The following is a 14,619-nucleotide window of genomic DNA, read 5'->3' on the forward strand; positions in this document are numbered from 1 at the left end:
TACTTCAATATGTGCTACTGTAAATATTGCATTAAGCTCATCAAATATATTTTATTATTGAATTTCCTTTTGGCTTCAGGTGGCTTTTTAGGAAATATGTGAGCCTAGAGCCCATAACAGCTGTGAGTTGTGTGGTAGTCCCCATCCTCTCCTAACCTGTTCCCAGGTGCCCTTCCTCAGAGCAGCTGAATCAGAATCTCTGGGAGTGAGATTTTAAAGCTCTCCAGGTGATGTCATCCAGGGTTGAGAACCCCTGTATTCATTCCAGGTCAGGTTGTACCGTTCCAGGTGTCTGTTGCCACCAGACACGTATGGAGGAAAGAGGCTCGTGGTGTGAGAAGAGTGCCATGCTCTTCCTCTGGCCTTCCTCCTTCCCTGATATCTGTGAGGTGTGACCCTTTCTTTTACACCCACATAGTGATTTTGTGTCCTGCCCAGTCACCTCGGGTTTCTCCTCGAACACTCATGTTTTCCCTGTCCTACCCCACTCGTAGAACCGTCTTTTGTATATAGATCAAGGGAGTATTACAAGACAGGAAGATGTCCACTTGCAGGTAAGTTACGATCATAGTGCCACTTAACTTGGGCTAGCATCGGCACTGTTTTCTTTTTCCTAGTTTGCTGCCATTTCATTTGGGACATTTTATATGATGTGTCTTCAGTGATGTTTTGTTGTTTTGAAATTAATATGAGTGACAATAGATAGTACTAAATTAGGAGGAAGGTATAATTTCACATTTCGAATTTGCCTCTTGGTAGTCTGGCCTTTTGGGCTCCTTGTGCTTCCATCCACCACGACTTCAGATGAGAACTCGCCTTCATTGTGCTTGTCCTTCCTCCGATTAGAAGGGATTCTCTACCCCACTCTGCCCACTAGAGTACCTTTAATTCTTACACATATGTGAGGGTAGTTGTCACACATTTAAAAATAAACATCAAAATGCTGAATCCTTCAAACTAGACAAGAGTTTATTTGCTTTATTATTTCAGGGTCCTTATGAAAATGGAACTCCTGTAAGAGTTTGACTTTAATTCTATTTCCATAATCCTGCTCATTTATAGTCTTCAAGGCATTTAGCTTTCTCTAACTGTGCAACTATAAATCAAAGTACATTTGAAGTTAAACCACACCATTTGATGCAGTTGCCGCTAATATTACTTTATAACTGTTCTGTAAAGATTCTGCCTCAGGGAATAATAATAATCATGCCTATTATTATATAGTCTTCCTGTTTGACTAAAATTTTAGATTATTTTTGTTGTCGTCATAAACATATATTAACTTCTAAAAAAGCCTTAAGTTCTCAGACTTGGAGTATTGGTTCATGCTCATTGTTCTTAAACTCCTTCAGGATACGTACCGAAGAAGGCAGATGCAGCGGACCATTACTCGGCAGATGTCCTTTGATCTTACAAAACTGCTGGTTACCGAGGACTGGTTCAGTGACATAAGTCCTCAGACCATGAGAAGATTACTTAATATTGTTTCTGTGACAGGTAATTTTTGTTTCTTACTATCTTATGGTAGATAATAAACTTGAACACATTAGCAAAGCAATTCACTTTCAGAAACAAAAGGATGTACTGTGTTCAAATGTTTATACTGCTTTACACCACTTTTATTTGCATTAAGTGTATCTAATAAAATCTATATTAGTTTTGACAATGAAAATCAACCATCAGTTATACACTGTTATTTTTAAAACGTGATGATTTAAAAAATCTTTTAATTTTTCTCTTTATATAAAGATAATTTTATGCTAATTTGTGTGAGTATAGTTAACTTATAATTTAAGATGTTGGCATTCAGATTTTGTACACTGCTATTCTGTTTTAGTTTTCAAATAGATTTTTTTCTTTTGTGTTGGCTTAAATAAATACACATAACAAAATATACTATCTTAACCATATTTAAGGGTACAGTTTGGCGGTATTAAATGCATTCACACTGTTGTGCAGCCACCACCACCATCCATCCCCATAATTCTTTTCATCTTGTAAAACTGAAACTGTACTTGTTATTAATAACTCCCCCTTCTTCCCTCCCTCAGCACTTTGCAACCACTTTTCTACTTTCTGTCTCTATAGAATATTACTACGCTAAGTACCTCATATAAGTGGAGTCATATTGTATTTATCTTTTTGTGACTGGCTTATTTCACTTAACATAATGTCTTTCAAGGTTCACCATTTATAGCATGTAGACTGTCCTTCCTTTTAAAGAGTGAATAGTAGTCCATTGTATGTCTATACCACATTTTGGCTTACCCATTCATCTGTTGACGGACATGTGGGTTGCTTCCATGTTTTAGCTATTGTGAATAATGCTGCTATGAACACGAGTATATCTTAATATTTTCTAAGACCATGCTTTCAGTTCTTTTGGATATATACTCAGAAATGGAATTGCTGGGTCACATGGTATTTCTATTTTTAATTTTTTGAGAAACCTTGATTCTGTTTTCCATGGCTGCACCATTTTACCTTCCCACCAACAATGCACAAAGGTTCCAATTTCTCTACATCCTTGCCAAAACTTGTTCCTTACTATTTTTTTGATAGTAGCCATCCTAGTAGGTGAGAGGTAGTATCTTATTGTAGATTGGCTTTGCATTTCCCTAATGGTTAGTGATGTTGAACATCTTTTCATATGCTTATTAGGCATTCCTGTATCTTCTCTGGAGAAATATTTATTCAAGTCCTTTGTTCATTTTTGGATTGGGTTGTTTGGATTTTTTATTGTTGAGTTTTAGAAGTTCTCTGTATACTGTAGATATTAATCCCTTATCGGATACATGATTTGCAAATATTTTCTCCCATTCTGTGGGTTGCATTTTTACTTTATGGATAGTGCCTTTTGGTGTACAAAATTTTAAAATTTTCATGAAGTTCAGTTTGTTTTTTGTTGTTGTTTGTGTGCCTTTGGTGTCTTATGGAAGAAAGTACTGCCAAATCCAATGCTGAGAAGTTTTTGTCCTATGTTTTCTTCTAAATGTTTTATTATTTTAAGTTACATTTAGGTAACTTGATCCATTTTGAGTTAATTTTTATATATGGTGTTAGGTAGGGATACAACGTCATTCTTTAGCAAGTGGATCTCTAGTTTCCCCAGCACCATTTATTGAAAAGACTGTCCTTTCCCCATCTAATGGTCTTGGCACCCTTGTCAAAAATCATTTGACCATATACTGAGGATTTATTTCTGGGCTCTCAATGCTATTCTGTTGATCTATATGCCTGTGTTTATGCCAGTCTGTACTGTTTTGATTTCTGTAGCTTTGTAGTCAGTTTTGAAATAAGGAAGTGTGAGTCTTCCGGTTTTGTTCTTCTTTTTCAGGATTGCTTTGGATATTCAGTGTCACATGAGATTCCATATGAATTTTAGGATGGGTTTTTCTGTTTCTGCAAAACTTGTCATTGGGAATTTTGACAGAGATTTCATTGAATCTTAAGATGACTTAAATGTCAATATTGAGTCTTCCAATCCATGAACATGGATGTCTTAACTAACTTATAATTTAAAATGTTGAAATTCAGGGGTACCTGGGTGGGTCAGTCAGTTAGGTGTCTGCCTTCGGCTCAGGTCACGATCCCAGCGTCCTGGGATCGAGCCCCAAGTCAGGCTTCCTGCTTGGCAGGGAGTCTGCAGCTCCCTTCCCCGCTCTTGCCCTCTTACTCACACTCTCTCTCTCTCGCTCTCAAATAAATTAAAAAGATCTTTTAAAAAAAGTTGAAATTCAGATTTTATATGCTGCTATTGTTTTAGTTTTCAAATGATATTTTAAATAAAAATATTGACAATAAAATCGAAGATTATTGCCCCGTGACTGAATTCCATGCATAGAATTCTGCTCTTCACCATGTTAATGCTTATGTATAAATATAATGTGTGTAAGTATGTTTGTTTGCATGATATTGAATGGTACTTTGTAGTATTGACTAGTGTTAACACTGTTACGATAGTTACACTAGAATTTGCTTTTAGACTAAGGTTGGGGTGCATGCTATGAACTAAATTGCAAGTGAGGTTGTATCTAATATATGTACAATATTTTTGGTAATTAAATCCTTCTAAGGTGTCAAACTTTATTAAATTATGTTCTACAATGAAAATGTTCTAGCATATTACCAATATCTTTGTACGTATTTGACAAATATATGGTGGTGTCTAGATATGCCAGATATCAGTCTGGGTATTGTGGAGATAAGCAGTAAACAAGATAAAGTTCTTGTCCTGTTGGTAAAGACAGAAAGATATAAAGTCATGTAACAATCAAGTACCACAAAAACCTCATCTACCCTTACCATTTAGTGTTGGAATGCCCCTGGTGCAGTCATTGTTTCCTTCCTTTTCGATCTGAACCAGCCTCTTTGGTGATCTCATTTAGTCCCAAAGGGTTACATACCATCTACATGCAAAAGATTCTCAGATGAATATCTTCAGCTTTGTTGCTTTCCAGTTGCCTACTTGATATCTCGTGGGGTCTAATAGATGTTTGATACATACCAGGTCCAAAACTGAACTTGTGATCCTCTGTCCCAAACTTAATCCACTCATGGTCTCCTATTTCAGTTAATCCAACTCTTTTTCCAGTTCCTTGGGCAAAAAACCCTTGATATCTTTTTTTCATATACCGCCTCCCATCTGTAGTACATTCTTTAGTTCTGTTTTCAGACTATATCCTGAATCTGACCACTTTTCATGATTTGTAACATACTACCCTTATCCTTTGCATCATTTTGTCTCATCTGTATTAATTATAGCAGTAGCCTGACATCTCTCTGCTCCAACTTTTTCCTCTATGGTCTATTCTCCATGTGGCAGCTACAGTGACCTTTTAATATAGAAGCCAATCATGTTATTTCTCTGCTCAGAACTCTATTATGTTCCCATTTTGCTGAAGATAAAAATCTGAAATTCTTAGAGTTTCTTAAAAGGCCCTTTTTGATGTCTCTCTCTTTACTTCTCTCCCTATCTCTGACCTCATCTTCTACTACTCTCCTCTTCCATCCCTTACTGCCCAAGGGCTTCTGCTTCTGCCTGTAATGATCTTTCTTTGAAGAGATGCAAAATGGGCTTTCTCATCTCCTTTTTAGTCTTTGCTTAAATGTCAGCTTTTCAACGGGACCTTCCTTTGTTATCTTATATAAAATTAAATTACACTTCCTTCTTTGACACTCCTTGCTTTATTAATTTACTCCATAGAACTAATCACCTTCTAATGCACTATATCATTTACTTACCAACTTAGATAGTACTTTAAAGGATGGGGTCCATCATGGGTGCATTGATGTTCTGCTGTCTGATTGTGGGCAGTGTTGAGACTGTCTGACACGTAGGTCAGAAAGATTTTTGCCTGCATGTACATGGTCAAAGCAGTGTATAACACTAGTGGCAAATGACACAAAAAATTACTTTAGAATTAAACAGAATTGTGTTTAATCCCTAGAATTTTTCCAGTACAGCTCTTTGGATTATAGAAGCCATATAAACAGTAGGTTTGAATTTGTAGTGTAAATTAAGTTGCAGCTGTTAAATATTTAAATTATTTGTCAATATGCTGAATGTTTTGCTTAGTATAATATTACACATCTATTAATTTTAGAATATTTTTATATTTTTTAAAGGACGATTACTGAGAGCCAATCAGATTAGTTTCAATTGGGACAGGCTTGCTAGCTGGATCAACCTTACTGAGCAGTGGCCGTACCGAACTTCATGGCTCATATTATATTTGGAAGAGACTGAAGGTATTCCAGATCAAATGACATTAAAAACCATCTATGAAAGGTATTTTGACCTCTTGATATTTAACTTTTATCTTAGATTGAGTTGACTTTTCAGAAAAAAGTTAATGCAAATAAAGCAAAATGAATACAAAAGAATATGCATAAAATGTATACTTCTGGATTCAGCTAACCATTCTTATTAATTCCATTATAATTTTGGAGTTGTATGAGCACAGGTAAATATCTCATGTAAAATTTACAGCTTTAGTTGGATATAGTCTTCCCTTTTCAGGGTAACTTACATGGTAAAAAAAAAAAAAAAGTTTAATAGCCTGATTAGTTTTGTGTATTTATACATGCAAAAGGCAAATCTTGAAATGTTATTACTTTTTCCGTTTTATTTTTTTATTCTAAGTGTCTTCATTGAATATTAAGGAGGTTAAATTTTATAAATCATTAGTGCAGATATTTTCAGTTTTGTATCTGGAGGGTTTTTGGAACAATATAAGCTGGAAAACATTCTTTGCATTAAACAGTAAAGGAATTTATTGTTCCTTTAAGGTCAGTCATTTGAAGTACTTATAAATTTTTCTTCTGATAAGAAATTCATTAGATTTTTTTCTTGAAAGACATGCAGTTAAGGTTCAGTGAAATGTCAAGTATATAAAGTTTTTTTTTTTTTTTTTAAAGATTTTATTTATTCGACAGAGATAGAGACAGCCAGCGAGAGAGGGAACACAAGCAGGGGGAGTGGGAGAGGAAGAAGCAGGCTCATAGCGGAAGAGCCTGACTTGGGGCTCGATGCCATAACGCCGGGATCACGCCCTGAGCCGAAGGCAGATGCTTAACCTCTGTGCCACCCAGGCGCCCCAAGTATATAAAGTTTTAAGAGTTGACAATTTTTTTATCAAATTCACAAATGAAATTATAATCCTTTTTGTTTGCCAGAATACTTAATACCTTTGAAGTGTTCAGTGCTGCTCTAAATAAACTATCTCATAGAAAAAAGATAGTACCAAGAAATTATACAATTTTATAAAACTTGGTATAACTGAAACAATTATTTTTACATATAAATGAAATGCTAACTCTAACAAAGCATTTAGTGTATAGTTCATATATTGAAACTTCTAAGATTACAAAAATTTTTTCTTAAAGTACTGTCAGCATACAGTTTTCCTTATTTTTCAATCCCCATATTTTTTAATGATTTTATTTACTTTAGAGAGAGAGAGAAAGGGAGAGTGGGGGAGGGGAGAGGGAGAGGAATCTCAAGCAGACTCCATGCTGAGCACGGAGCCCAATGTGGGACTCGATCTCATGACCCTGAGATCATGACCTGAGCTGAAATCAAGAGTCGGTTGCTTAACCAACTGGACCACCTTGGTGTCCCTCCCCATTTTTCATGTATGTATCTTATTTAGGTAGGTAAATAACTAGCTTTAGAATTATAGAGAATGGCGTAGTAATAGTCTACAGATATGAACTCTTCTTGGTTTTGCTGTTTAATTTATACTAAAGTTGTTTAAACTGTGGGCTGTATCAAATAGGTGCTCCAGTGGATGGCGGTGATACGTAATTAGCACATGCTGTAGAGAAGTGGCACTGACTTGCATCTGCTCTTTGATATTTTAGAAATTATCTTTTTCTTATAAAATACACAATTGGTTTTTCTCTTGGTTGTGTAGAAAATATTGTTTTATTTCATGAATAAGTTTTACATCATAATACATGTATAGTTATGAATGTTTGCTAGATGAGCACAGTTATTACTAAACAGTTAAAATTTAACTTTTTAAATGTTTTAACTTCTGAATTATAATTCATACCAATATGAGATTTATTTTTCACATGGTGTGGTTTTTACACAAAGTGCTAATTAGCATGGACACGTAGTCCTTTGGCATTTTTACTTATCCTTGAGAAATTATTATTTGTGTGTAAATAAAAATGTGTCTGAGAAAAGACTAAGCCTTCATTTAGGAACTATAAATGGGATTCTTAGAGTGTGTCTGAATTAGTATTGTTCCTAGAGTAATACATTTGGCTTCAGGAAAATTGAAATCGTGGCAACGGGAGAGCTGCTAGTCTCACAGGGGTCCTCATTTAAGGAGGAGGGATTGCTCACCATTAGTGTTTTCTCCTTTTGGCATGTGTATCTCTAGCCTTTCTTTCCTAAGCACCAGGTTCTCTGCCAGGTGCCTTAGTTCTCTTGAAGCCTTAGAAAGCTCGGCGATTAGAACAGTTCCATGTTATTAACAAGGAAGATTGTGGTTCAGAAAGTTTAGGTCACTTCCCAAAGTCACTTAGCTCTTAAGTAGTAGAGCTCTTTCCATCCAGGTCTCTCAGAATCCATAAACTACTTAAGTACCTGTCACTGTAACACTTTGTTTTAAACACCTTTTATTCTCACAATCTATGAAGCAGTAAGTGTTATTATTCTTATTTTACACATGAGAAAATCGAAGCCCAGAGAAGGTGAGTCACTTCCTGAATGTCTCACAGCCGCTAAGTGGTGGAGCTGCGTCCCTGGCTCCAGAGTTCACGTGCAGAGGGTGCGGCCTCTCACAGCGCCATAGTGTCATCTAAATTTCTTAAGCTGTAGCCTTGTCCGCAATACTTAAGACACTGAAAGTTTATGATGAAAATGAAGTGTCTGAAGTTTTTACATTTCTATTTTCTCCATTTCTTTCTGGAATATTATGAGATAATAATACTCTATTTAAGATATAAGCTGTTTAATATAAATTGTCTTATTTACTCTAATGCAACTAACCTATTAAGCAGGCATTGCTATATTATTTTTTTCTACAATTTTTCTTTGCCTTTGTAAAAACATCAGCTTTCCCTATTTAAAATAACCTATTAGTTATTATGTTTTTCAGTTTTCCTTCCCTCTCCCCACCCCTTGACCTTTAACAGAGTAAATATAGTCCATGTCAGTCTGTGGTTTTGGTACAGAAGAGGACTGAGGTCAGACTCTTTACCTTCCTTTAGTTGAGAATATTGCTTAGAAGTACACCCTGTCTCAGGATTACAGAGACACTGATCAACTTTTTTTATTTCAAGGGCTTTGTGCTTGAAGCCCCAGGCTCTGGGCCCTCTACCTGTTCTTTGAAGAAGGTGGGAAGTGGTGAAAGTCTGAGTCCCCAGGAGACAGAAGCAGGAGAGTTATGAAAATGAATAAAAGGTTTTTAAAGTCCTCAAAAAAATTCATATTTTAGTTCAATCCAACAAAAATGTATTATGTGTTTACTATTTGTGTGTCGTGCTGGTGGATGCTGGAGATACAGTAGTGAACAAGCACATGTCTGTTTACTTTCAATCCAGCGATCCCGCTTGCAGAAATTTGCTCTGAATATACACCTCCACAAATACTAAACCATGCAACTTAAGCGTACATGTATAGGAACATTGGTTAAATAAACTTCAGCATATCTACCCTAATATTTTGTAACTATAGAAAAGAATGAGAAAAACTCTGATTGATACGGAGGAATTTCCAGGATATATTAAGTGGAAATAGCAAAGTGTGAACAAGTGTACAACATCATAGTGTTTATATAAGAAAGAAGGAGGAATAAGAACACTTATAAAATAGATAGGTATTCTTTTTTTGTAAAAATAGAAAACAAACTTCTAGGAAGGGTAAACCAGAACCTGGTGAGAATGCTTGCCTGTCGTGGATGCAGAGATGGGAGATGAGGCATCTGTGCACATGTTCATGTGGTTGGACGCGCAGTCATAGTCCAACATAAAGAGGATGGAAAAAAGCAAATTCTGTTACTGAATACAAACAGAAAAAAAATGATCCTAACTGTAAAGGAAATTGATAACATAACCACATAGAGAAAATAATTAATTCAATCAACTTTGAGCTTAGTACTCCGACTCTTTATTCTTAGTAGAATATATCCTGAGGACGAAATTAACTGCAAAGAAATCTTGAGCTTGTTGTTGGTAATAGGATTGCAGTTATACCTTTGAAATCATTTTGATCGTATTATAGGGTAGAGTAAATAAATAAATAAATAGATTTTTGGGGAACTAGTATTTTTCCCTTGGGAGAAAGAAGGTAAAGATATTGAATAATAATTATTTGTTGCTTTGCTCATATTTTACTTAAGGACATAGTTAAACTAAGTGCATCCAAGAACTGTACTTCTTAGTAAACTCATGATTTTACTAACCTTTACACATGTGCTACATGTAGTTGAGAATCATTATGTATATATACACATAGCTTTATTGAAAGCTTAAAAAAAAAACAGGGTTTGGTTTCATGGTGGCAGAGTGAGTCACAAACCACAGTTGATTGGTTGATTGGTTGATTCTGATGTCAGTATCAGTACCTCTAAAAAGTATGAAGCAAATGGATGCAGAAGGGGCAGCACTCATTAGTGTGTTAACTGAAATCTACAAATTGCCAGGAAGTCAAGTTAGCCACTTCAGATCCTACAGGAAGGAAATAAAATGGATAGTCCATCAAGGAGGTCAGGTATGATTAGAATCTGCAACTCTTGAGTTAGTAAATTATTCAGGTGTAATCACATAGATTTTAAAAAATCACAGTGTCCCATTTATTTGCAGAGAATTTCTTACTCCTGCATGTTGTTAAACTAGATAGAAGATGCTGAGCATGTTTGTGTGAAATAGAGCTTTTAACTTACTGTTGTACCCAACTTTAAATTAGAAATTTAAAATTTAAAACTTTAAATTAGAAATTTAAAATTTAAAACTTTAAATTACTTTAAATTAGAAAGTACTAGTTTTGGAGTTTTCTGTTTAATCTTTGCTGGGATAGTGGCAGGAAGACGAAAGATACAAAAGGTTGAGGGGTAATTTGATCTCATTTTAGATACTATCATTTGAACATAGCATGTTTTCCTAAAATCTTGCCTCTTCTTTTCTTGAAGAAACCAAGATGAGTAGGGGATAGAGACCCATGGCTTCCCTTGATTTTTTTTTATCCATTCTAGTCAATTTTCTTCACTCAATGTGTGTTTAGTGTGAGTTTTTACCCTGGGCCCAGGGTTATATGGTTGTCCTTTATGCTTTCCAGTGTTGCAGGGCTGGCCCAGGAGGTAGGGTGATAGAGGGACAAATATAACAAGTATATTATGCCCTTGAGGGACTTACATGTTTTTTAATTAAAATTGTTTTCCATTTGAAAATAATTTCAAACTTACAAAATTTGCAAGAATAAGAACATTACAGAGAACCCTATGTGCCCTTTATTCAGTTCATCTGCAGTTAAGGTTCTGTCTCAGTTGCATTAGAGGGTAACTTTCATACAACATATCTTTTGTCCATGAACACTAGAGTGTTGAGGAACTTACATTCAGACTGAAGGTAAAACATACACACTTGAAATAATCAGAGGAAAGTAAAAGTGTGTTTTTTTGATGATGAAAAACAAGTTTCATCAGCATTGGGCTGAAACACTGCTTTCTGGATGGTAAACACTTCTCAGGCTGAAACTACTATTCTTTGCTGATAGAAAATTGCTTGACTGTCAAACTGTATGACTTCCTAATATTCAAGGAAATGTTCAAAATTTTGCATTTTTAATGAATCAAAATTATCTTACAAAACAGAATATATCATCTAAGCTTAAAGACAGTGGTAATTTTTTCACCTCATTTATGAAATAGAACATTTGCCAAATAAATGTTATTGATAGAGTATTTTTCATCATATTAATAAAAATAACTTGGAGTGAAGTTTTGTAGGGGGAATATTTTATTTTGTTCAAGTAAATATAGAATATTCTATATCGGAGATATAATGAGATAATCAGAACTTTGTTTTGCCATTAAATTAATCCATTATTTTAGACGTCAGCACTTGCTGGGCCTGCCATCCATTAATGGCTTGGAATCACGGGGATTTTTAGATTTTTTTTGAAGATTTTATTTATTTATTTATTTGAGAGAGCAAGAGCATGAGCAGGGTAAAGGGCAGAGGGAGAAGCAGACTCCCCGCTGAGCAGGGAGCCCGATGTGGGCCTTGATCCCAGGACTCCAGGATCATGACATGAGCTGAATGCAGACACTTTGAGCCACCCAGGTGCCTGTAGATTGTTTTGTTGTTGTTGTTGTTGTTGTTTTTGAGAAAAAAGTGTGATTTATATGCCTACAAATACTTACAAAGAATATTTTATAGCTAGTCTAAGGAAGAGAGAAAAAGACAATATAATAGGATTCTTCAAGTATTCATTAAGAAATTGACTTAATAATTGGATTTAAGATGCTTTGGAATGAAAAACTATTGGAAGGCAATTTGATCAGCATATTGAAAGAACATATATTGGAATATGTTAGAATAATTTAGATGACGGTTTCTAGTTAACCACAGTTGAGTTCTTTGATTCCTTTGCTTGTCATTTGAATAATAAAAAGTTTTATTTACAGCAGACAAAAGCAGCAGTATATAATTGATATTCATTTATTTTATTAAAGAAATCTGATTTGATAAAAACAATCAGAAAATAGTATTTTTAACGCTAGTAGTAAAATTTATTTTTTAATCCATAAAAAGCCTCATTTATTTTTATAGCAACTTGATGACACATCTGCTTGCTTTATTCAGCTGAAAAAGAAAATGTTGGTTCTTGGTGTTTGGTAAAATTGCTTTGTTAAATTATTTTCTAAATTGTTCAACTTTTAACAAATGACATTTGATACTAACACTGGAAAGCAATTTCAGCTAATTAAGTAGATCCCTCTATAAACCATTGGAACATTAAGATGACATACTGTTCATTCAAGATTATTTTAATTGGTACAATTATTGTAATTTTCTTGCAATTATGTGTTGAGCTAAAAGCTTTTGTCTAGATCATTTGAGGGGTTTTTTTTGTTAACATACATTTAGTAAGAAGAAAGGGAGTAAAATAAAAACTATAGATAAAGATTTTCTGTCTACTTTTTATTACAACGTTTTAGACAACCATTTAAATATTTTAGTATAAAACTTTATTTCTGGTATTTTTCTGTAAGCATTTTAAGCAACGATAGAGGTTTCTGAAAGATGAATTTAAGGAGTTTTCATGAAGATGATGTTTTAAATTTCTGTTTTGACACTACTCAAGCAGTCATTTAATCAGAATGATATGGTCAGAATAGTTTTGTGATAAGGATAATGCCATACTTTATTTTGATTATTTAAAACAATTGAGTAAGTTTTGAGAGGGCCTTAGAATGGTAACCATGTTCCACTTCACCGAAATAGCTGTTTGCTGAATAGGCACTATAGACATCTAACTTGTAACATTTATGCTCAATTCAGTATCTTCAAATTTTTCAAGTTAGTGGTATTTCTGTACTTGACATTTTTCATAATAAAACCTCATGTCTTATGATGTTCTTACTTGATATTTAGCCAAAATTTTCCTAAGTTTAATTTGCTCATTTCTAGTTATCTCATGCCTCCCTTAGCTCTCATTGACCTCCTTCCTTTTTCCTTCATATTCCGGGCGATTATTTGTTGCCCCTCCCCCCATCATGTGACCCAGATTATAAACAGGTTTATTTCTGTTGCATGTGGATTTAAGTCATGAATTTCAATAGCATGAAAAGCTGGATACTAGCTAGTTTAGATTTGTGAAGATGTCTCATCTCCTTTGTAGTACAAAGTATATCGTTTGTACTAAGGATATTTCACCTAATTTAGATTTTGAGACACTAGAAATACTTCTGCCAAACACTGTTTCATGCATGTTGTTTTGGTGCTTTTTATACGTAGTTTAGAATCTTAATGAAATTTTTATCTTTCTGATATGATGTGACTTCTCTGTATGTGTTGGTGTTATCACCATTCAATATTTATTAAATTACTGTCTTGTATATAATTATTGTTTCCATCTTTTTCCCCAAAACACTTTCCCTTAATATATATAATGTAAATACTATATTTAGGGTAGTTCTTTTAGGGTAGTTCTTGTTGAGAAGGGACAAGTAGAGCAAAGACTTGAAGAAAGTGAGAGAACTAGCCAAGCAGATATCTAGGGAAAGCATTTCTAGGCAGAGGGAACAGTACGGACAAAGGTCCTAAGACCAGAGAGTACCTGGAATGTACCAGTAATAGCAACAACAAGGGACTTGATGTGGCTAGAGAGGACTCATTAAGGGGGAGGAGGTAGGTGAGGTCAGGGAGGATGGGACATGGAGGATCATTGTGAAGGTTTTGGCTTTTTATCCTGAGTAAAAAAGAGGTCTGTTGCAGGGTCTTGAAAAAATTGTATCCATACCCTGTATGCTCTAAGGTGCCTAGTATTTGGTTGCATAAGTGTAACTTGGCCTGAGTTAGGGAATTCTGTTGACATAAGGGAGCATATTTTGAGAATCCTGTGCTGGTAAGGGAATAGGAGTGAATCTTGGTGGGAAAATCAGGGTAAATGAAAAGTGGTGCAGAAAGTAGCTGGGGATCTCACAGTAAAGATGAAAAGAATGGTAGAGAATGGCCCATAGAGATACATGTGAAAAAGCTAAGAAGTGAACAATAGCCTCTATAGTCTTGTTGCAATGTACTGAAGAAAACTAGTTATTCTAAACATCTAATAATTTATATGACTAATTTCCCTGTATGTCTTTCCTGTTGTAATAGTTTCTTGTTTTTTAAGATCATTTTATTCTTTATTTTCTAGTAAAATGTTGGATTTAGAAGCCTACTTTTTCAGTCATTTTTTAAGTTGCCTTCTTTCCCTTAGACTTGCCAGCTGCATGGCTTGTCCCCTAGTCCCCACATTTAAAGCCCCAGTTGAGAGTGAATGAAAGGTGGTTTCCGTTGCATTGACTGGTAGGTGTAGAGAGTAACTAATGGATTCCTTGTAGAGTAATATTGAATTTGATTTATGAGTACTATAAGATGGAAATGATAGTCATTGTG

The 14,619-nt window shown here is 34.8% G+C and overlaps 1 protein-coding gene across 12 annotated transcripts in view; it reads left to right on the plus strand.

Moving 5' to 3' along the window:
• The window catches only part of KIDINS220 (kinase D interacting substrate 220), a 95,501-nt gene that overhangs the window by 45,563 nt on the left and 35,319 nt on the right, over window positions 1–14,619 (plus strand). For all 12 annotated transcript variants that reach the window (XM_044390152.3, XM_044390153.3, XM_026518477.4 and 9 more), the window contains 2 exons: window positions 1,353–1,497; window positions 5,629–5,791. In XM_044390152.3, coding sequence (XP_044246087.2) covers window positions 1,353–1,497; window positions 5,629–5,791 — 308 coding nt within the window. The remainder of the gene's footprint in view (window positions 1–1,352; window positions 1,498–5,628; window positions 5,792–14,619) is intronic.

The sequence above is a fragment of the Ursus arctos genome, unplaced genomic scaffold (assembly GCF_023065955.2).
Source record: "Ursus arctos isolate Adak ecotype North America unplaced genomic scaffold, UrsArc2.0 scaffold_8, whole genome shotgun sequence".
NCBI classification, from domain to species: Eukaryota; Metazoa; Chordata; class Mammalia; order Carnivora; family Ursidae; genus Ursus; species Ursus arctos.